Source organism: Nicotiana sylvestris, chromosome 3 (genome assembly GCF_000393655.2).
Source record: "Nicotiana sylvestris chromosome 3, ASM39365v2, whole genome shotgun sequence".
Lineage (NCBI taxonomy): Eukaryota > Viridiplantae > Streptophyta > Magnoliopsida > Solanales > Solanaceae > Nicotiana > Nicotiana sylvestris.
The window spans coordinates 212,987,967-213,013,183 of record NC_091059.1 but is presented as its reverse complement, the minus strand read 5'-3'; the positions used below and the strand labels follow the sequence as shown (position 1 = coordinate 213,013,183).

The window sequence follows — 25,217 nt, the reverse complement described above, 5'->3', positions numbered from 1 at the left end:
ATTGGAGCATATTTTTGGCATTGTTCACACTTTCTAACGAAGTCGATGGCTTCCTTTTTCATGGTGGGCCAGTAATAGCCTGCACGTATGAGGCATCTAACGAGGGCTCGATTATCGGTATGTGCTCCATAGTGGCCTTCGTGTACTTCTTCGAGAACGCGCCTAGTTTGGTTTGGTCCTAGGCACTTCGCCAAGGGACCACCAAACGTTCTTTTGTACAACTCATGGTTGATGATGTTGTATCGAGCCGCTTGCATTCAAAGTTTTTTGGCTTCATTTTTGTCGGGTGGGAGCACTCCGTACTGCAAATATAACATAATACAGTTGTGCCAGTCCCAAGTCAAGTTTATAGTGCATACCTCAATTTGGTCTATCAACAAACGGAGGACGGTGACCATGTTTTCTTTTTTGCTTATGTTCTTGGTGGCCGCTGCTAATTTGGCAAAGCCGTATGCTTCGATGTTTTATGCTCGGAGTATCTGGTTGAGTTGGCACTCATCAAACTTAGGAAGTAGCTTATGAAGTTCTGCCTGATATTTTTGTAGCCTTTGTTCTTTAATTTGGAAAGTCTCGATGACTTCGTTGACGACAAGTTGTGAGTCACATCAGAGGATGACTCGTTGTGCTCCATACTTGAGAGCTAGTTTCAGTCCTACAATTACGGCCTTATACTTGGCCTTATTGTTAGTCGTGTCGGGACACCTTATGGGCTAGCGAATGACTTCGTTTGTTGGGACCTCTAGCACGAGGCCCAGTCCAGATCCTGCCGCATTGGAGGCACCATCGGTGTACCGAACCCATAGGTTGTGTAACTTGGGAGAGGTGCGGGAGGCTTCCTGCTCGGCCTCAGGTAGTATTTTGGCGCTGAAGTCGGCGAGTACTTGCGACTTTATCGTTGTTCGTAGATGATATGTTATATCGTACTCGCTTAATTCGATGGCCCACTTGGCCAATCTACCCGAAAGCTTGGGTTTATATAAGATGCTTCTTAGGGGGAAGGTCGTGACCTCCGAGATGGGGTGGCATTGGAAATAAGGTCTCAACTTTCGTGAAGCTACGACTAATGCCAATGATAGTTTCTAGAGCTGAGAATACCTCGTTTCGGCATCGACCAGGGTTTTGATAATGTATTAGATTGTAGATTGCGTACCTTTGTTTTTACGGACCAAGACTGCGCTTACTGCAACATCGGATATGACCAGGTAGATTAAGAGACATTCGCCTGGTTCTGCCTTGGCGAGTAATGGGGGTGAGGATGAGTATGCCTTTAGTTCTCTTAAGGCATTGACGCATTCGGAATTCCACTGGAGTCAGTTGTCCTTTTTGAGTACGTTGAAGAATTTGTGGCATCTGTCAGAGGATCGTAAGATGAACCTTGACAAGGCGGCTATACGGCCGATCAACTTTTGCACTTGTTTCTTGTTGGTCAAAATTTCAGGTATTCCCTCTATAGCCTTGATTTGGTCGGGATTAACCTCGATGCTTCTCTACGACACCAAAAATCGAGGAACTTTTCCGAGGTCACGCGGAAAGCACACTTTTAGGGGTTCATCTTCATGCCGTATTGTCTAAGTATGTCGAAGGCTTCCCTCAGGTAGTCGATGTGGTATTCTTTTCTTTTTGATTTGACTAGCATGTCATCTATATAGACTTTCATTGTTTTGCCGAGTTGCTCTTTGAACATCTTGGTGACCAGCCTTTGATAGGTCGCCCCTGCATTTTTCATTCCGAATGGCATGACTCTATAGCAGTACGTCCCTTGATGGGTGATGAAAGTGATTTTTTCTTGGTCCTCCTCCTCCATGAGGATTTGGTTGTAGCCTGAGTAGGCGTCCAAGAAGCTTAATAACTTATGTTTTGTTGTGGAGTCGATAAGCTGACGATGTGAGGCAACGGGAAGGAATCTTTCGGGCAGGCTTTGTTTAGGTCCATGAAGTCTATGCATATGCGCCATTTCCCGTTTTTTCTTTTTCACCCCCATTGGGGGTACTTTGATTCTCAAATGGAAACGTTGGCGAGCAATTTTTCTACCTCTTTATGGACAACCTCACTGATTGCAGCATTGAACTTTCTTTTGATTTGTTGTACTAGCGGGTAGAGTGGATTGACATTCAGCTTGGTGTTACAATGTCTTTCGGGATACCTGGCATATCTGCATAGGAGAAAGCAAACAGATCGGCATTATCAGTTAAAAATTTATGGAATTTACCTAGTTTTGTGAGTTTGTGGCCGATGTAGGCTTTTTTGTTATGGCCGCTTTCGTCCAGCTGGACGAGATCGAGGTCTTCGACTATTGACCTTGTAGCTTCCACGATGTCGGGGTCTTTGATGACGTATGTTTGTTCGTCAGACTCGGACCCCGACTTCGGTAATTGCTATACTCCTGAGCCCTTCTCTCTTAACTGTTGGGTGTATGTGCAATCTTGGGTGATGCGGTAGCATTCTTAAGCTGAGCACTTTTCAGTGCAGATGCTGAATATTCCCCATGGGGTAGGGAACTTGATGACCTGGTATAAACTGGACAGGAAAACCCTTATAGCGTGTATCCAGGGTCACCCTATAATGGAGTTGTAGGCTGTGTCTTGGTTCATGACATGGAATATTGTTTCCAAGGTGACGCCCCCCGCTAGGACGGGCAATGTTATCTCTTCGGAGGTTCGTTCAACTGAATTGTTAAATCCTGTTAGTATTATGCAGCGTGGTACTATCTTATCCTCGAGTCTTATTTATGTGAGAACTCTGGGGTGGATAATACACGTGCTGCTCCCGTCATCTATCATGATTCTTTTTACATCGGTATCTGAAATTCGTAAAGTAATGACAAGAGCGTCGAAATGAGTAAAGGCCAAACCGTAGGTATCTGACTTATCGAAGATGATACTGTCTTCGAGATCATCATACCATTCATGGGTGATATAGTCAATTTGTGTGTGGTAGTGAACTTCACATGGTTGATTGTTGTTTATGGGCGAAATTGGCTCTCCCTCGGTCACTTATCAACTCCTTTAATTGTCCTTGGTGGAGCATGTTTACTACTTCTTGTCGTAGGGCTATTCAATCCTCGGTCTTGTGGCCTCGTTCCTGATGGAACTCACAGAGGGCATTCGACTTTCTAGAATTTGGATCCAACTTCATCTTTTGTGGCCATTTTACCTTGGGACCGAGCTTCTCTAGGGCGTAAACTATTTCTGAAGAAGAAATAAAAAAATTGTGAGTAGATAAAAGTGGAGGCATACCTCTTCGTTTTGCCCGTTTGTGTCCTAGACGACCCTTCGGCTTGACGGGGAGGTAGTGGGGCAGTCGTTATGATGTATGGTTGGTGCCTTTTCTGGTTGAGGTGTGGACCTGCGTGATCCCTTCGGTTGTCACTCCGATGATCTTTCCTTGATTTCATTTGGACTGTCGTTAGCCATTGGGTTGGACCTTTGAGGTAGTCCTCATCTGCTCTCACCTCGGCACAGTAAGCGTTGTGAATTTCTTCCCATGTAATGGGAGGGTATTTCATGAGTTTGCTAAATAGGTTTCTGGTCGCCCTCAACCCATTCCCGTTTAACCCGTTTTGATAGGTCGTTACCGCCATCCCTTCTGACTCGTTTGGCAAGCTCATTCTTACTATGTTGAACCGGGCGAGGAAGTCCCTGAGTCCTTTGCTAGGCGATTGTTTGATGGTGAATATGTCGTTCACTCTAGCTTTCGCTTTCCTGGCCCCGGCATGGGCGGTGACGAACTTATCGGCCATTTTCTTGAACGTCATTATGGAGCGTGCTAGTAATTGTGAGTACCATGTTAAGGCTCTTCCTATTAGGGTTTCACCGAACTTCTTCAGCAGTATCGACAGCACCTGCTCTTTCGAGAGATCGTTGCCTTTTACTGCCGTGACGTAATGAATGATATGGTCTTCAGGGTCCGTTGTGCCGTCGTATATTTTTAGATATGGTGACATTTTGAAGGTTTTGGGTATGGCATGTGGGGCTGCCTCATCGTTGTATGGTTGTTCCACGAACCGACCGATATCCCGTTTTGGCAGGAGTTTCAAGGTGCCTGGTATCTTATTAACTCTTTCTTAGCGCTCCCTCATTTGATCGCGGGGCGCCTTATTCTCATTCTCCATTTCTTCTATTTTATTCGGAACAGCTACGAGGGCGTCATTACCTGCGTCAATAACGGTGTGAGTGTTACATGTTGGAGGAGGAGCGTGTTGCTCGTTGATGGTTGTTAGGGTGTCAACTCGTGCGACATTCCTACTCGCCCCTTGAACGGGTTTGTCAAGTATATTGCTTAGGGTACTTGTCAGTCACGCATCCAATAACTTTTTCATTGTGGGCGGCGCTTCTTCCATCATGGACGTGGAGGTTCCCTTCTCATGTGAAGCAGTTACACTCCCATGAGGAGGAGGTGAATCACTTTGCCTGGGTGAGGCGCTCGGCGTCACATTCTCCTCGTCTTCCCTGTCCACCTCGTTGATGGTGCCTAGGAGATTGGTAGTGACACCCATCACTGTTTTCAGTCTTTCCTCTCCTTTTCTTGTCACTGTTAGCTTGTGCAAAGAAGAAAAAAAGGAGTTTTTTTTAGATCTAGAAGAAGCTAAACTTTTTAACTAGGACCTCCCCACAGACGGCACCAAATTATTTGACCAAAATGTTTTAAGCCCTTTTTAGTTAAACCAATTTGATAAATAGACAAGGGGTGAATCCAAGTTCAAAGTAATAAATTTCAGATCCGAAATTAAACAACTTGGACGGTATGAGATCGTGTTCAAGTCAACAAATGCTGAGTTAATGCTCAATGACTAGTAATAAATATGAGAATGAAAATATGCAATAAGTGTGATAAATGGCATTAAATGTAATAAGAAGGAATTTGTCACCCAAATGTTGGATGAGATGGATGATTCCTTCCTCTGACTACAACGTGCGACAGCAGACAATGGAAGTGAACTATGTGTTCTTGGATCTTGTGAACTAAAGAGGAATGTTATGTGATGGAATCAAACAAAAGAGACAAGACAAGCTTTTTGTATATTCTTGATAGTCAACTCTTTACAAGATGTTCTTTTATAATGGTTCTGAATCCCCTTTTGTTTCCTCTCTTTTCCTATTTATAAGAGATATCCCTAGAAAACCCTAAAAAAATATAATATGGGGGAATATTCAATAGAATATTCTAATTCATAATCCTAGGAATATTCTAACAGTTGCAACTGTTTGCTCTTTATTCGACCTCGGTACTGGTCTCTCCCTTTGAGCGACCCATCATCGTTGTACCGTGCTTGATTTCGACCTTGGCCTCAGCTCGTCCGTCTCCCTTCGCTAAACCAGACCTAATTTTGACCCATACACCTATATTTCCGTTTGGACTTTAGATCATCATTCTTACCTCCACATCATGATATTTTATTAATTTCCGCAAAGTTTGTTAACTTTTCTTTTGTGTTCTTCTTTTCTTCTTTTTATTTCACCTTATTAAACGCTTTAGTAAATAATCTTCTTTGGTTTTATATTTTGATTCTAAATTATTTCACAATATAAATAAGAAATCTCCTATATAAATCTACCACTAAAGATATCGTTGTTTTCAACAATTGTTAGTTATTATTAGGTATATTATGTATTTGATGTTCCCTCTTTTATTTTTAGTTTCTGTTCATAGAATATCGAGTTTGTATTCCCATTAATAAAATTCCTAAAAACAAGTAATTTTACTTTTGTTATTTTGTCACTCAAAATTCTTTCATTTTTCATACTCATTAATGAATATATTAAGTTAATATAGATTTACCTTCTTAACTCTATGCATAACAATTTATTTTCATTATAGGTAATTGAATAAATATATGAAAAAATACTAAATAGATGAGAAATTCGATAAATTATAGTGTAAAATATGCGATGCACAGAAATAATAGTGTGACTGATGATCTTATGTGGTGAGAATGAAGAAAAGGAGATAGTTAAATTAAGATTTGCTTGCATATATTTAAAAGTAAATTAAAAGGGCTTAATTATTACTCCACTAAAATTTAAGCTGTTACAGTGCGGAAAATATTTATAATTTATAAGATCAATGATAGGATCCATTAGTGCGAATCTTAAATTTAAATTTCAAAATTGAAATGGAGTAAATGAAACCCCATCCTGTTATAGTTGCCTAGCTGGCCCACAGATGACGTGAAAATAAACCCCACTTCAACAATATTAGTAGCCTCAAGTCCGGGATTCTCTTTCATAGATTGTGGAATTCCCAATAATCTCTTTAATCGCTCGATCCAATTTTCATCCATTTTTTGCCCTAATTAGCTGAAATCAATGGCGATTAATTGCAAAGATTTGCCTGAAGAATGCTGGGAACTGATATTCAATCGTCTCCATCACCAATCCGATGTGGAATCTTTTTCTTCTGTGTCCAAGCAATTCCTTGCTCTCACCAATCGTTTACGCCTCCACTTGTCTGTAATTGACTCCACTCTTCTTATCCACGGTACAATTGCTAAACTCATTCGCCGTTTTCCGAATCTTAAATCGATTGATCTCAGTAATTTTCGCGGTGAACTTGATCATGTTCTTGTTGATCTTGCCAATTCTGTCTCCTATACATCCAATCTTGAACAACTTGATATCTCTAATCAGAAACAGTTACCTGTCAAGGGTTTGAAGGAACTAGGGCGTAAATTGAAGGATTTGAGGGTTTTGAAGTGTAGCGATCTCGCTCTTTTACGTGATCCTGATTTGTGTGCTATAGCACAGTCGTTTCCGTTTTTGGAAGAGCTTGATATTAGCTATCCAAGGACGAAATTTGATTTCAGTTTGATGAACAGAATCGACGGTGATTTGATCGTGACTGATTCCGGGATTGCGGTTTTATCGGTTAATTTGGCCAATTTGCGTAAAATTAATGTTTCTGGGAATCATTTTATTACAGATAATTCGCTTGTTACTTTGTCTATGAATTGTTTAAATTTACAAGGCATTGAGTTGGAGCATTGCACTTTGATAACTGTAAATGGGATCCTCTCTATGCTACGTACTTGTGCTGCTTTGAATTGGATTTCAGTGTCTGAGATTCACATTCCTCGATCAAGTCCTGGTTTTGAATGTTTGGTTGCTTGCAGCCGAACTTTACAGACACTCGATGTTTCCAGCTCAACTATTTCGGATGAATTTCTCTTCTTGGTAGCCAAGGCTTCTCTCCCTCTATCTAGGCTTTCACTTTGTGAGTGTACAAATTTCACTCTATCTGGTATCTCTTCACTTCTGTGTTCGTACCAATCACTAAAGTTCTTATCTTTGGTTCAAGTACATTTCTTGACTGATGAGACTATGAAAGATTTATCCCAATATCTACAAAGTCTTGTTACCATTAATCTCAGAGAATGTCTGAAATTGACCATTTCTACGTTCTTTACGCTTGCAAGAAATTGTCCTTCACTAGAAACCGTTAACATGGAAAATACTTGTTTGGGAATGACGAATTCATTTCATAATGGTGTGAAGAACACAAGGATCAGGGCTGTTATTTTGGCAAATAACTTGTACCTGGATGATGACTCTCTCGCAAAAGTTGCTTTAGCTTGCCCCAACTTGGAGATGCTTGATGTGTCCTCGTGTAGAAATCTTACAGAGGCAGGTATTGCTTCTGTTCTAGAGGTGTGCATTCAAATGAGGGATTTGCGACTCGATCACTGTTCAATGATTACACATATTGGACAAGGCACTGAATTGCCTAATCTTGAGGTAATCAATGCAGCTGGTTCAGCTTTAAGTGACAAAGGCCTGGCTATTATTGGGAGCAGATGTTCTCGCCTATTGAAGTTAAACTTGGAGAACTGCAAAGGAGTGACAGCAGATGGCATACATGCATTGGTGAAAAATTGTAAATCATTGCGAGAGATAAACTTGAAGAATTGTCCTCAAGTTAGTATCAGTTCTCTAAATAGTATGGTATTCTCGTCATCATCACTAAGGAGAGTTATTCCGCCTTGTTGCTCTGCTTTTAGTGATAGCTTGAGGGGATTTTACTTGCACCACGGATGTCTAGTGTCCTCAGGCTAGTTTTCCATAAGACAAACTATGAATGGCGTCTCTTTGAATTTTCAACCATTTTGCATATCCTTCTCTATAATTGTAAATTTTGATCAAAATTGAAATGCCAATGCAATTATTTGACATTGAATATGCAGTATGCCAGTGTCTATAAATTTGTTTTATAGCTGCACACAGCAATCAAACCCGCTTCCTCCTCAGCAGGGTGCCAATATTCTTGAATAGCTCCTGCGCAGCTTTATTTGCGGCTTCATTGTTTCGTATTATTCAAATATTTTTGCTCTTAAACCGACCAATACACAAATAGTGTATTAGTTTTAGTTAAACTGTAAAATTCTTAAGGCATCAGATGCATCCTGCATTTACCAGTTTTTCTCGTTCTTGTTAACCAAGTTCAAATGATGAATTCTGCTATCTTGATCGTTGAAACTGGATCCTCAATAACTGGAAATAAATGAGTAACCTGCTATCATTATGGATGTTCTTTTTGATAAAGTATTATCTTATGATTAAGTTGTTGTTATTATCTTATGATTAAATTTTGATTCTTTCGAATTTTTATGGATTGGATATTATTTGCATTTTTATTGTTGTCGTAAAATCATAGGATTAGATACGATTTGATGTAAAACATGTATAAATATGTGCTTTAGAAATGCAAATAACACAAGCCACTCAAATCATTTCCTCTATATCTATCTTTTATAAACTGCAGATATTTTAGGGGCCATTGTGTTGGGGACTTGCTATACATATTGTATCCAAGACCCTCTCTTAACACATTTCCTCCATCATGATTTATTCCTGCTTTGTGATGGCAGTGATCAGCATTTCTATGTATAATTCTGGATATGCTTTACAGTAATTTTTGTAAGCAGTAATCTGTATGAAGTTCAATGTTTCGCCTTCCACTCATCTTTTAGATCAGCATGATCAACACATCCTTCACCTTCATCTAGGACTTCATGCCATTATTTCAAAAGGAACCCTCAGTTGGCTTGATATGCAGATTCTGCTTGGGCCTTGGTGTGAAAATATAGTAGCCGAATAAAATGTGTAATGAAAGTTTATGCATCAATAGAGCAAAGAGAGTCGTGGTATTCATGTAATATGATCGACTACTATATGAAATAGTTACATTTTATCTCAAACTCAGAAGGAATGAGGGTTGGCCCCAAAGAATCGGACATTGAAGAAACCTGTCAGAAAAGAATGTTACTGCAACTAATGAGTTAGGATCTCTAACCTACGGTTGACATCTTCTCAAGAAAAAAATCACAGATCCTAACTACCCTCAATACCTTCATGACTAAAAACCTGCGCGGCGGAGGAATGTGCTTTGTTACATCTGACTCCATAAATCATACTATAACAGGGTTAGCCCTTACTAGCTATAGATGCTTCTCATTATACTTGTCTTCCTTTGTCGGAGGATGCCCGTGTAATGCTTTACTATATCAGCTCACCCACAAAGAATTTCAGTGCTGGAATCCTCACCAAACGGAATATTGAGGTCTGGGAGTACAAATTTAGACTCCAAAGCTGCGACATCTTGCTGCTCTTCCAGATATGATGGCAATATTGAGACCTTGTTTGCGGCTTTTTCCCGGAAGATGGGAATGATTGGATTACTTGGTAGGACCTCTTGCTGATACTGACCCAAACTTCTTCCATCACATGCAACAGGTGTACCTCTTTCATTTGCCTGCTGAGGGTGCAAATCAAGCTGGAGAAAAGGACATCAAGTTAGTATACAATTTTTATTCTTCCCTTCTTTCTTGATCTGTAGCGGAGATAAAGTAGGTAATCCTTGCTTAATTCTTAGAAAGTCACCAAGAAAATCCATCCACATGTTTAAACTAACACTCATCATTTATGCTACCATTAACTGCTGTTGATTCCCTTGCTAGGATAAAATTGATCAGTCTATAAGAGAGGTGTGCATGAAATATCAAGGTTGCCTACAATATCATACAGTTTAAAATAGACCGGCCAAATAAATTAGTACCAAATTTTACCTTCATTCTTTTCAGGTTTTGATTTGTATCTCTCTGTTTCTCCAGATTGATGCGTACCAAAGCTAATTCCTGCATGAGTGGAGTTAATTCAGGAACTTAAACACAATTCAACTGTAAGGATAGCTAATCACAACAGCCAAGAAAAATACCTTCTTCAATTGCTTTCTTTCCTTAATTAGCAAGATCTCCTCTTCTTTCAGTTCAGTCAATGTCTGCTTGTCAGAGAAAGTGAAATAGGAAAAAATGAATAGGTAATTTTGTAGTCCTGGGATATTTGAAATGGAATATGTTTCATATGGGATCAGGCGCTTAATAGAAATCAAAGTAAAAGAAATGAAGCGACAGGTATTCCTTCAAACTTTCTTGCATATACAATGTTATACTTGTGATGAACTATTCTATCTTAATTAATAACTTAGTCGAGGGTTTACCCTAACCTTTTTCTTTCTTGATCTCTTGCTGGTGGTAGCATCACTAGTACTGTTAACCTGAAAGTCGAGCAAAATCAGCAAATGAATGATCTGTCCACCAAAAGCGCGCTCACTTTCAAGAAAATATAGTGTGTAATAATTTTCAACAAAGAGAAAATATATATGAAAGGCATGTCGAGGGGTTTTAGATGGAAGGGGAACAAATTTTACTGCATACATATTTAACACACTATATCATGTCTTTAAAACATTAATTACAATGTAAGCCAAAAGCTGTTTGGGACAATCTGCTACCAACATGCAATCCTTATCCAACCGGCTAAAGGAAGCTGAACTCATATATAATCAACAAATTTATCAGACAAAAAGCATAAGAAATGGGGGTAAATAGAGAAACTAAAGTTCATAATTTAACATATTATGTTTTCAACAATATCTGTGATATTAAATCCTACATTAAGGTCCCTGGAAGTAATAAAAATAGGGACGGTAACTTCTTAATGAGCCAGAGAGATTTGTAGAAGGACCACAAAGTTAAAATTCTTAGTGACGTTCTCACAGTAGAAGTTAGCTATACCATAAACCTCTTGCTTTGACAACTATACACCTGTTTCGTCATAGATATCATACCTACGACGACTTTTTACCCATGCAATTCTAATGAATCCCTTCATTAAAAAACTACTTTGACTGAATACTTTTCACTTCCACAGCTGCTACTTCTTGATTAGCTCGCCAAGCATGCTAAAGGTAAAACATTTATGCTACAATAAGGAGCTGTCAAGCAATAGCTGTTACACTCTATAGCCTATTAAATTAATTAATTAACTAGAAGAAAGTTTGGTTGTCTAACTTTTTTGACTGCGCCAGAAGTTGATAATATTCTTCTGTTGTTACAGTAGTAGGAGACTAGCTAATAACGATGAGTATACAAAAAATAAAGGTTGTGCGGTAGCTGTACATATTCTAAGAATTTCTGATATTTGTCTTACACGTAGCTTTAGCCTTTAGCTATAGCCTTAGCAATATCACATGAAACAATTGACTACGTACAGTTGTGAGTTGCCCCAAAATATTCGTTCTCATTTGCCGTCCACCAATTCCAAATGGCATTTAGATTGTGGATGTGAATAAAACGACAAGCTCATACGGGTAGATAACTAGATTCTGAACCGCAGTTTAAGCTATCTCTACATCTAACCCCACTCGATCATTTCCTCCGCTTTCCACGACTACAATTTATATTAAAGTGCTTAACCACTATCAAACACTACCACCAAACTGAACGCAGACCTATTTGCCACGAACACACGCCATCCTTTTTACTCTATCATCTAAATTCCGAACCACTCCCTTTTCTCCAAAACCATACAAAATTCAAATATAGTAAAAAGACTTTAACGCCCCTTATCAGTCACTTAGGAAAACAAAAGTAACGAAAATGAGGACAAAAATGGGTTTGACTAATGGAGGAGGTGGCGTGGCTATAGTGGGGATAATGCTTTTTTTGCAATTCAGTACCAAATCCAATGGTTCAAAAGAGAACCGACCCCGACAAAGACTGGGGACATCTGTTTGGTCACTTCATCAGGTCGGCTTAATTAAAGGGTAGTTCAGTCATTTAAGGACTACAAAAGTGTGACACGAAGACGCACACAATAATGGGGAGGTTCGGCTGGTGAGCAGAAAAGTGTGTGAGAGAGAGAAAAAACGTGAAGAGTCATTCAATCTTGTGCGTCTGACAACATACGTTGAAGTAAAGTCACCACTTTTCTCCTCCTGGTAAATATTTCATTTTAATAAAGATAAGCTACAGTAATTTAGAATATGGAAAGTCCGGAGATTTATAATATGCAGGGCACTTTGGTCAACACGCGTCGAATTAAACGGAGCCACCAACGACGACCGCCGTCTGCCCACCGGGAACCTTTTAAATTCTACTCAACTAATCGTAAAAGGACACAAAATGGTTTTGTTTTCAACTGAAAAAACGGTGACAGGTGATGAAACCAATGAAATCACGTCTAACTATTGCTTCCAATGGACGCGTTGAAAAGAATAATCCTGATTTTGGAAGCGAATTATAATCACGAGGAACGAATCGAATGACACGCGATTTTTTTTAAAAAAAAATTCAATGAAGAACTTCACGTCAACGAACTCGCCACAACCACCACACACCAACTCACTCAAACTCCGTCATCCACCATAAAACAAACACGCGATGGATAAACTAATTTATAACCGTACATAAAACACACGCACATAAAGAGAGAGTGAGGAACAAACATACGAACCTTAGATCTCGTGCTACTGGGAGTTTTGAAAGTAGGAGGAGGTCCGCTGGACTCTTCGCAACCACCATCAACGGCGCAACCACTACCTCCGCCACCTCCACCGCTAACAGAGGTGGCGCCACTCCAGGATAAAGGTGTAGTGGGGCTAGCACGTGGAGCCGGTTTCTTAGCATTAACAGAAATCGGTCTAGACCGGCGTTGACGCACAGTCCACTCAAGCGGTAAGCTTGTCTTCTTTGACTTGGACGGAGACGGATTGACCTGGTTGAGACGCAACAATAACTCAGCAACCACAGTATCATCCATTGTAGCCGCTTTAAGCCACTCCTCTTCAGTCATGGCTATGTTTTTCTTCAGTGGAAAGGGAAGAAAAAGAAAAGAGTAAGAGAGGTTGGAAAAGGAAAAAGTGTAGGAGAAGGCACAAGGAAGATGAGAGAGGAATGGAATGAGATTGTGGGGATAGTGGTGGCAAAGGCAAAGAAAAATCGGAAAGAGAAACTAGCTACATTAAAAATAATAAATGAGCAGTATGACATGAAGGAAGTTATATATATACACATATACTAACTAATTTATTATGTGAATACCGAAGTGCGTGTATGTATATAAAATGTTTAAGGCATGTACATTATCCTCATATTCTATTACTGGTACGATTACATTGGATTTATTATTATTGTTGTTGCATAGTGCGTGTAAAAGATATTTTTATATACTATTAATATAATTTGACGTAATATGAAATTTTCTTTCTATTTTTGGATAAGTAAATACTTTATAAATAATAATTATATATAATTATTTTTAGTTATTTTTATAGTGTAAATTATTGGGGGGAAAATTAGTGTGCAAAAGTGTATACATATGGAGTGAAGATGACAATTGACACGCACACTTGTGTTGGTGTTGAATGGAAGGCAACAATTGGAAATGGGATGGACTTATGGCTTCTTTTTAATTCTCTTTTCTCTACATAAGCGATATTGGGACCCACCATTGACACGTGGCACTGAGCCGGTGCTTTTGATGATGGGGATTTTGTGAGTTTGTGTACTTTGTGGTAACTGAGGAATCACGCGCGAGGGGACGAGAGTGGTAGAGAAAGTGGGAGAATGGTGATGTTGTCTGTTTGAGGGTTGAGGTGGTGTTATTTGTGAGAGTGGGGACCTAATTGGCTGGTTTTATGCGTACATGATGCCGCATATGACACTCTTCTTATGGTTACTTCCATCCAATGAAAACTTACCTTATCTAAATTTTCTGAAATTTTTAAAAACACTGATTTTATTTAAACTTACAAAATAAATAAATTCAAACATTATAATAATGCCTTTACAGTATTCCTCTTCTATTGCTTTGTAATCTTCACTAGTAGCTGGCACATTGTTTTCTAAATATTTTGTGTGCTCAAAAACATTATCACTTGTTGCAACTCTGTTATCCATTCATTACTTTCCTTGTCAATTCAAGTGAACTTTGACTATTTTATGAAAGATCAATCTAAGAATAATATATGTCTTGGACTCAACGTCAAAACTAGCTAATAAGATAAGAATTAATCAAGATCATATGAGATAAATATTTCGTACCTTAACGAATGTGGGATAATTTAACAAAATACTTATCTTCATATGGTATTTAAATTAAATCAGACAATTTAACTTTACAAGTCTCAAAGTAAAGTGAATTTGTATATATCATTTAGTCATTATTAAGTGATAAAGACATATATCTTGTATTTTTTTTTATTTTTTTTTTTTTGCATAAATATCAAGCTTTTTTTCTCTCTTGTATAATATATAACAGATTCCTGAAAGTAGTTATAATAAAAAACCGTGGTATGATCGATTGCTTTCAGATTGCGAGGAGCTTAGAAAAGGAACGAATTCAAGTTTGATCCATAGAAAAGATGTTAAAAGGGCAGAAGCATGGTACTTGCCTGTCTGAAGAGGTGTGCCTACTTTACTTCTTTACCTTTAAATATAGTATTTCCAAGTTCATTATTAACTCAAGCATCATGCCGTATCACGTGATGGTTGGTTTTATTTAGCAAAAAGAGTAGATTAATGTAATGAAGAAAGAAAACAGTATCATTAATCAAAAGGGAAATTAAAATTTAAATTTAATGAGTTTAACTTTACACAGAACCTGTTGTATCTGTTAAGATTATAAGTTCAAAATATAATATTTATTGAAATTTTCATAAATCTTAAAATATACTATATTTATACTCCGTATTAAAACTTTGAAAGAAAAGTCAAACAAAACAAAATATTACTGCGAGAGAGCGCAATTTCCCCTTGGTGACGTCCACTAGTACTGTTTTACTATCTTCCCAGTTCCCATTCGACTTTGATGTGAAGAATCCCAAGATTCACAAACTTTCAAGTATCGAAATAATGAGATGAGATTAGGAGCGTGTACGCGTATGAGTCCAAATTTGGCAATCATGACCGTTACCGAGTAGGACGAGGAACGAGGTTATCATGATGCACCGTCTGATGGTTGTCGTGGTGAAAGACAACGATCAAGGGTGGTCAGTCGAATATTCTCTATATTGTACCTTTTAGGGTTTTTTGGGAGATTGTCCCTTATAAATAGGAAGAGTGAGTAAAGAAAGGGGGGACAAGAGAAAAAAGACAAAAGAACACTTTGTAAAAGAATCATCTGAGAGTGAATACAAAAGCAGTCTTGTTCATCGGAGAAGATTCAAAGATTCCCCAATCATCTCATACTTAAGATTGATTGTGCATTTAAGTCTTCACATTTATGAGCATTTATTTGATTCCAACATATTTGTTACATCATTCATCTTGCTTACTCCTTCCATCACTTGATCTAGATTTTATTGTGCTTGACTAAGATTGACCTCAACATTATCATTAATTATTTTAATCAAAAAGGTTTTGTCATCTTTTGGTCAAACAATTTGGCGTCGTATGTGGGGACATCTTTAGTTTAGATTTCAGTTTCATCTAAATCATAGAAAGGGATAATTACCTCTTCCTAGCTCACAAACTAACAATGACAGGAAAAGGAGATGCAAGGATAAAAGGAATAGCAGGTGTCACAACCAACATCCTGAACACCATCAACGAAGACAGCAGGGAAGATAACGAAAACGTGACACCAAACACCACACCTAGGGGAGACGCTTCACCTCCCCCGCATGAAAGCGTAACTGCTGGAGAGGCACCACCGACAGTAAGAAGACTACTGGAAGAGTGGCTAACAAGAACTCTGAACAACGCACTTGATAAACCCGCTCAAAGGGATAATAGAGACATTTCACACGCAGATGTCACGATGATCACTAATGAACAAGACATCCCCCGCACAGGTAACACTCGCACTAGTGTTGACGTAGGTAATGACACGCTCGCAGTCGTTCTAAAGAAAATGGAGGAAATGGAAAATGAGAATAAGGTACTCCGTGACCAGATGAAGGAGCACCAAGAAAGGGTCGACAAAATACCAGGCGCCCCAAAGTTGTTACCAAAACGGGACGTTGGTTGATTCATCGAGCAACCATACAATGAGGAAGCAGTCCCTCACGCCATTTCAAAAACCTTCAAAATGCCACCATACCTGAAGATATATGACGGTACTACCGATACAGAAGATCATATCATCCACTACGTCACAACCGTAAAAGGTAACGATCTTTTGAAAGAACGGGTACCATCGGTGCTACTGAAAAAGTTCGGCGAAACCCTAATAGGGGGAGCCCTGACCTGGTACTCACAACTACCAGCACGTTCAAAGAAATGGCGGACAAGTTTGTCACCGCTCATGCAGGAGCTAAAAAAGGCGGAAGCTGGGGTAAACGACATATTTGCCGTCAGGCAGATGCACGGCGAGAGACTCGGGGACTTCTTAGCTCGGTTTAACAAGGTGAGAATGAGCTTGCCAAATGTGTCAAAGAGAATGGCGGTAGCAGCCTTCCAGAACGAGTTAAACAGGAATACCCTCCAACCACTTGGGAAGAAATTTACAACGCCTACTGTGCCAAGGTAAGAGCCGACGAGGACCATCTCAACAGTCTGATCCAATGGTTGACGTTAGTTCAAGCTGAAGCAAGGAAAGATCGTCGCAACGATGGATGAAGAGATCAGTTGGGGCCCCGTCTCAGCCGAGAAAGGCTTCAGCCCTACATCACGACATCCATACCACCTCATCCGCGGCACACAAATGCCCGTCCTCGACATACAACACCACACCGACATGAGAAAGTTATGCCTCCACTCTTATCTGCTCACAATTTTTGTGTCTCTCCTTCAAAAATAGTGTACGCACTACAGAAACTCTACACGAAGGTACAATGGCCGCAAAAGATAAAGTCCGACCCAAGTACTCGGAAGTCGAACGTTCTTTGCGAATTCCACCAAGAAAAGGGTCATAAAACAGAAGATTGCATAGGACTGCGGCAGGAGGTAGTAAGAATGCTAAATTAGGGGCACCTGAAAGAGTTGCTGAGCGACCGAGGACGGGCTAACTTTGCCCGCGGACGCGAACAACCCCAAGGACTTCCAAAACCGCCCTCTCCCGCTCGTACCATACAGATGATCTTCGGCTGAGGCGATGACACAACAATCAACCATGTAAAGTTCACCACCACACATAAACTCAAACGGTCGATCACTCATGAATGGTATAATGCTCTCGAAGATAGTATCATCTTCGATAAATCAGATACCGACAGTTTGTCTTTCCCTCACTACGATGCTCTTGTTATCACTTTACGTATTGCAAATACTGATGTAAAAAGAATAATGGTAGATAACGAAAGTGGCACGTGTATTATCCATCCTCGAGTCCTCATACAGATAAGACTCAAAGATAGAATAATACCATATTGCATAACACTAACAAGCTTTAATAATGCAGTCGAGCGAACATCTGGAGAGATAGTGCTACCCGTTCTAGCTGGAGGAGTCACCCTGGAAACAACGTTTCACGTCATGGACCAAGATATAGCCTACAATGCTATCATAGGGCGCCCATGGATACACGTCAAGTCTCTATCAAGTAATTAAGTTTCCTACTCCATGGGGGTTATTCAGCATCTGGGGTGAACAATGCACCGCACAAGAATACTATCGCATCGCTCACAATTGCGCACACACCCAACAACGCAAAGGAGCAAGCACGAAAGCATAGCAATCAGAGGTGTCAGGAACCAAACTCAACGTACGGATAGACGTTATCAAGGATCCCGACATCGTAGAAGCCTCCGAGTCAACAATAGAGGATCTCGATCCTATTCTACTAGACAACAATGACAGCACAAAAAAGGCTTATATCGGGCACAATCTCTCGGAACCATGTAAGTTTCGTAAATTCTTAACTGACAGTGTCGATCTGTTTTCCTTCTCCCATGCAGATATGCCAGGCATCCCGAAATACATCGCCACGCACAAACTGAATATTGACCCCCTCTACCCGTCAGTGTGGCATATGAGGAGGAAGTTCAACACTATAATCAATAAAGCCGTGAGCGAAGAAGTTGATAAGCTGCTCGCAAATGGCTCCGTTCGAAAGTCAAAATATCCCTAGTGGGTCACCAATGTGGTCATGGTAAAGAAGAAAAACGGAAAGTGGTGGATGTGTGTATATTTCATAGACCTAAACAATGCATGCCCAAAACACTCCTTTCCATTGCCACACATCGACCAGCTCATCGATGCAACAGCGGGACACGAGTTGCTAAGCTTTTTAGATGCCTACTCGGGTTATAACCAGATCCTCATAGAGGAAGAGGACCAGGATAAAACCACTTTCATCACTCACCAGGGAACGTACTACTACCGGTTCATGCCGTTTGAACTTAAGAATACAGGGGCGACGTACCAGAGATTGGTCACCAAGATGTTCACAGAACAACTCGGTAACAATGAAAGTCTACATCGACGACATGTTAGTTATGTCGAAAAGGAAAGAAGACCACATCGATCACCTGAAGGAAGCCTTCGACATATTAAGGCGGGAAACTAAACCCTGAAAAATGCGCCTTCGGCGTAACTTAGGGCAAATTCCTTGATTTCCTAGTGTCACAAAGAGGCATCAAGGTCAATCCAGTTCAGACTAAGGCCTTCGAGGGAATACCAGAAACATTAACCAGAATAAAGTAGGTATAAAGGCTGATAGGTCGGATAGCTGCCCTGTCAAGGTTCATCTCACGTTTATCGGATAGGTGCCATAAATTTTTCAATGTGCTAAAGAAAGAAAACGGGCTCCAGTGGAATTTGGAATGTGTCGACGCCCTAAGAAAACTGAAAACCTACTTGTCCTCGCCGTCGTTACTCGCCAAGGCAGAGCCAGGCGAATGCCTTCTTGTCTACCTAGCCATCTCTGAAGTCGTAGTAAGCACAGTTTTGGTCCGTGAAAACAAAGGTACACAATCTTCGATTTACTATATCAACAAAACCTTAGTTGACGCCAAAACAAGGTATCCCCGCCTCGAAACATTATCTCTGGCATTGGTCATAGCTTCACGCAAGCTCAGGCTATATTTTCAGTGCCACACCATAAAGGTAGTGACGACTTTTCCCCTAAGGAGCATTCTGCACAAACCCGAACTGTCGGGTAGATTGGCCAAATGGGCCATAGAATTGAGCAAGCAATATATAACATATCAACCACAAACTACGATTAAATCGCAAGTACTCGTTGACTTTGTTGCCGACTTCAGTGCAGAAATACTGTCTAAGGTCAAGCAAGAGGTGCTTCGCACCTCCCCTAGGCGACCCGACCCCTAGATCCTCTACACTAACAGCGCATCCAACGTATCAGGATCTGGAATGGGACTCGTACTTGAAGTCCCAATAGGCAAAGTGATTCGTCAATCCATACGGTGTCCCGAAATGACTAACAATGAGGACGAGTATGAGGCTTTAATTGCAGGATTGAAACTGGCCCTCAAGTATGGTGTACGACGAGTCATCCTCTGCTACGACTCTCAACTTGTTGTAAACCAAGTTACTGGGACTTTCCAAATCAAGGAGCAGAGACTACAAAAATACCAGACAGAAATCCATAAGCTACTGCCAGAATTCGACGAATGTCGGCTCGACTAGATACCCCGGTCGCAAAACATCGAAGCAGACAGTCTCGCCAAACTGGCAGTAGCAACTAAAAATATCACCAAGGAAAACGTGGTCACCCTCCTCCACTCATCAATAGACCAAGTCGAGGTACATTCTATAAACTTAACTTGGGATTGGCGCAACCGCATCATAACATATTTGTAGGAAGGAACACTCCCACAAGACAAAAAAGAAGCCAAAAATCTTCAAATACAAGTGGCCAGGTATAGCCTCATAAACCGCGACCTTTACAAAAGGACGTTCGGCGGCCCTTTGGCTAAATGCCTTAGACCAAATCAAACAAGGCGTGTGCTCGAAGAAGTACACGAGGGCCACTGTGGTGCTCATACATGCAATTGAGCCCTTGTCAGATGTCTTATTCATGCAGGATACTACTGGCCTACTATGAAAAAAGAAGTCGTGGACTATGTCAAGAAATCTGAGCAATGCCAGAAGTATGCCCCCGTGATACACCAAGCGGGCGAACTCCTTCACTCCGTCACTTGTCCATGGCCGTTTATAAAATGGGTAATGGATATCGTCGGACCCCTCTCAGTAAGGCGAGGTAAGATACGCTTCCTTTTGGTTTTAACTGGTTACTTTTCCAAATGGGTGGAAGCAGGTGCGTACACTCAAATACGCGAACAATAAGTCATCACATTCATCTGGAAAAACATCATACGCCGCTTCGACATCCCCAAAGAAATCAGTTATGACAATGGACCTCAGTTCATCAGGTAAAAGATGACCGAGTTCTTCAAAAAATGGCATACCAAGCGGATACTCTCCACGCCATATCACCCCACCGGCAATAGTCAAGCAGAATCCTCCAACAAAAAAATATTAAATATACTAAAGAAAAAGCTCGAGAACGCCAAAGGGCTATGGCCGGAGTTGCTACCAGAGGTGTTATGGGCCTACCGCACCACACCAAAAAACCAGCACAGGTGAGACGCCATATTCATTGGTCTACGGGACCGACGCCGTTATACCCGTTGAGGTCGAAGAACCCAGCCTGAGATACTCCAATGAGAGTGGACCGAACAACGACGAAAACAAAATACATAACCTGGACGAGGTGGAAGAACGGAGGGATATGGCTCACGTAAGAGTAATAGCCCAAAAACAACAAGTAGAAAGGTACTACAACAAGAAGGCCAAGGTACGACCACTCAAAATCGGGGATTACGTCCTCAAGGCCAAAACACAAGCAACAAAAGACCCAAATAAAGGAAAATTGGGAACAAACTGGAACGGGCCATATAGAATCATAGCAGCAGCAAGCAAAGGAGCATTCCAATTAGAAACAATGGAAGGAAAACTATTGCAAAATAACTGGAATGTCGTCCACCTCAAATATTTTCACTTCTGAAAATGACGCCACCTAAGTCACACTCTTTTTCCCTCACTCGGGTTTTGTCCCAATCTGGTTTTCTCGGGGAGGTTTTTAATGAGGCGACGAGGGGGACGTCTCGAAGTTCAAAGTATAATTCATCGCCTAGCCTACCGATAGCATCTCCAGGCCGAGGAATGAAGGGACTAGGTACAAGGAAACTACTCCATTGAATGTACGAAAACGACATTATCTCCAACGCATGAATGAAACTACTCCATCGAATATACCAAATTGATATGTATCTCCAACGCATGAATGAAATTACTCCAATGAATGTACAAAATCGACATGTATCTCCAATATATGAATGAAACCGACATAAATGACACTCCGGCGAATAAAATAAAACATGTTACCCTCCATCGTCCTTCGGCAAAAACGACGGTTTAACATTTCAACATTAAGTCGAAATAACACCCCCACGGCTAAGGCCATCACCATAGAAAAGAGTTCGATATCATTCGAACCACGACGGGTTAGCATTTTGATATTAAGTCGAAATAACACCCCCACGGCTAAGGCCATCGCCATAGAAAAGAGTTCGATACCATTCGAACCATGACGGGATAACACTTCCACATTAGCTCGAAAGTAACATACCTATGGCTAAGGCCATCGCCAAAGAAAAACGTTTGGCATTAGCTCTAAAGTAACATCCCTATGGCTAAGTCCATCGCCAATGAAAAGAGTTTGACATCACTCGAACCACGAGGGGAAAACACTTCGACATTAGCTAGAAAGTAACATCCATGTGGCTAAGGCCATCGCTGAAGAAAAGAGTTCGACATCACTCAAACCACGAGGGGAAAACACTTCGACATTAGCTCGAATGTAACATCCATATGGCTAAGGCCGTTACTAAAGAAAAAGAGTTCGACATCACTCGAACTACGACAAGATAACACTTCGACATTAGCTCAAAAGTAACATCCCTACGGCTAAGGCCGTTACTAAAGAGAAGGGTTCGACATCGCTCGAAACACAACGGGTCAACATTTCGACATTAACTCAAAACAACACCCTTACGGCAAAAGCCGCCTCCAAAGACAAGGGCTCAACCTCTCTCAAAACGCAACGGGTTAAAATTTTAACAACTCGAAATAGCATGACTACGGCGAAGGTCATCGCCAAATAAACAAATACAAAACACACAAGAAAATAATCCAGAGGTACACAATAAAAAGTAACTACTCAATTACGGCTGTCATATTACAAAAGTTTTTACAAAGGGCTCAAGGACGCCCCCACAAAAATGGAAAAACAAAAATAAATACAACCAAGTCCTACGCCACATCACCCCTCGTGGCATACTCCTAATTGTACCAAGAATCGGAGGCGAGCTTGTCCGCATCGTCAAAATTGACATCGTCCCAGCTAGGCGTGCCGGGGTCGTAACCACATACCTCTCGAGTGGCACGTGCTTTAATACGCACCTCTGGGAGTTCTGCCTCAGATATTTTCCCATCAGTATGAAGAGACTTATATACGTCAAGCTGGACTTTGGCATGAACCCATAGCTCATATAATTCTCGAGGCACGACAGGGTCGGCCGAAACATGGGATGTAGAGGGTTGTGACTGTCATCGCACGTCCTCCGCCTTCAAAGTAGCAACTTGTTCGTTTAACGCGGACAACTCCGCCTCCATATCTCGAACACGCCCCTCAAATCTCGCCACCTTAAGCGTAGATATATCCATCTCCTTGTCCCGTTCTGATCTACAAACATGAAGGGCGTCTTCTAGAGCCGTTGCCACAGAGATGCAGTTGCCCTATCCCTTTTAGCATGAGCCAATCCATCAGCATTTGCACTCAGCTCACCTTTAAGGTCAACGATCTCTGCCACCTTCCTGTCGAGCTCAGTAATTAAGTTGGCCACCTTCACTTGGAGGTTGTCATTCTCAGCCATCACTCCCTTACTCAGCTCGACCTCATCTTCCTTGGCCTTAAGAATCGCCTCAAGCTCACTGCAACGGGCAATGGCCTTCATTAGGTCCTCATCTCGCTCACTCAGCTCTTCGACCTTCTGTACCAATTGATTTTCCTTCTGCTTAAGCCCATCACAGAACAACTGAAAGTCACTGTCCTGAGTAAAGAGATCGGCCAACGCACGATTTTTAGTGCGGTATTCCTGATATTTGGTGGTCATCTTCCCATAAACGGTCATCCTCCGCCTATCCCTACGTTCACGCTCGATCTCCATGGTGAGGGTCTAGTATGAATAGCAAAGTCATTACAAAGAATGGGCTAAGGTTACAAAACAGATCCAAAAACAAAAAGAAAATAGAGAAGCATTTACCCGCAGAGCCATGCCGGAAATGCTCCATGAAAACTCTGCGTCACTCATCACCTTAAGTGTCGCACTCTCAGAAGCAGCATACAAAGAGGCAAACACCAACGCTGCATGCTCGCAGTTCGACAACAAGTCGTAATCTCCAGGGACGACAATGTGTCGGTCAGAACCCTCGGTCCTTACTTTTGCACAAGTATGACGTTCCAAGAACTCTCGTACATCTTCTGGGTCGACGTCCGAAACCGAACCATCGCCCTCGGCGTGTACGCCTCCTCCAACGGCAGATGATGCGCCACTCTCGGCAGAGTGCGCATATCCCTTTCCTTGGTATATTCCTTCGGTACGGGGAGACCTTCATGCCAAAATGGCATCTACCATAAGAATAGACACCAGCACCATCTCAGACGCACCAGTTCTGCTCTATCCAGCATTAGTGGCCACTTTCTTCCAAGTTCTACCCTCCTCCTTTTTCTCGACGGAGATTCGTCCCTATTGGAGGGCTCATCCACGAGGTGATAAACTGGTCGGGAGGAGATCTCATCCCGAACAATCATGTCACGAGAAGAGTCTCTAGCATATACAAACTGGTCACGGTCCCCTCAGATGGACTCAGCCAAGGTAAATTGCATCCCCGCTGATGCGACAACCTGGCGAAATGCAGGGACTGGGGCCTTCTTCTTGGAAGCCCTATGACCTGTCATCACAGGGAGTCATATCAATAAACTACGGCAAACAACCAAAGGTCAAAACAGAGAAAAACATTTACCGGATGGAACCCTCGGCCCAAAGCATTTCATGAAAGTGGGCCAATCTCGAGTCTCCACCCGTAAGGTAATAAGCGGGCTACCCAATCCTTGATATCGGTGATGGGAAGAGGTGTACGCCTCACAGCTACACGGGAAAGTTACAAATAAGTACAAAGTTGGAAAGAACAAAAGTAAACTACAAGTACCAACACCTACGGTTATAATTCCACAGTTCCGGGAATCTAATGGGGTCCGACACCAGATGCTCGGTTCTAACAAAGAAATATTTATGCCAAAATTCGCAGCTTGCCCGGTCATCTGTTCCGACCACCAGCCCCTTGGTCCCACGATGCCTCAAATGTATCATAGTGCACCTGTGAAAACTAGGGGAAACAAATATAAAAGGTGATGAAGGCCAACTTCACACCCTGCCAACTCCGCGTACTTCATCAATACCAGAAACATCTTGTTCGTGTACAGAGATAGTTGCACCGGGCATACCTCATAAAACCGATAGAATTCCTCCGTTAACGGAAGAAGAGGGAGGGAGTGGCCGATCACAAAGAGGTATATGTAAAAAGCACAATATCACGGTCTGTGGACATCCACGAAGTCCCTCCCAGCTGGAACATCTCGACATGGGAGGGAATGTTATACGTAGATCGAAGGTCATCTATGTGAGCCTGCTCAGTCTTAGAAACCACCGGAGCAGGATAAGGGACAGGTTTTTTAAGAAAATCATTCTGAGACATAGGGTTTCTCGGTAGTATCTCCTCTACGGTGGGAAGGTTGTCCCCTTCCTCTACTACCATATCCTCACCACTAGAGGGATGTGCCATGGATAGCGGGGTGGCATTGGAAATCTCTTCGTGTGACCGATGTGTTCTAGGCATCTCGATGGCAGAAGGTATGTTG

At 41.4% G+C, this 25,217-nt stretch overlaps 2 protein-coding genes across 2 annotated transcripts; one reads left to right on the top strand and one right to left on the bottom strand.

Annotated features, from left to right (window-relative positions):
- Positions 1–6,215: 6,215 nt before the first annotated feature.
- On the top strand, positions 6,216–8,164 carry LOC104217185 (uncharacterized). The gene has a single exon (XM_009767360.2). It carries the CDS (start codon positions 6,306–6,308, stop codon positions 8,046–8,048), a length of 1,743 nt encoding a protein of 580 aa, XP_009765662.1. The 5' UTR covers positions 6,216–6,305; the 3' UTR covers positions 8,049–8,164.
- Positions 8,165–9,117: 953 nt separating this feature from the next.
- Positions 9,118–13,307, bottom strand: LOC104217186 (uncharacterized). Its single transcript, XM_009767361.2, has 5 exons — positions 12,786–13,307; positions 10,495–10,545; positions 10,207–10,269; positions 10,058–10,126; positions 9,118–9,765 (listed from the first exon to the last, which is right to left on the bottom strand). Exons 1-5 carry the CDS (start codon positions 13,122–13,124, stop codon positions 9,502–9,504), a joined length of 786 nt encoding a protein of 261 aa, XP_009765663.1. The 5' UTR covers positions 13,125–13,307; the 3' UTR covers positions 9,118–9,501.
- Between the last annotated feature and the right edge of the window lie 11,910 nt (positions 13,308–25,217).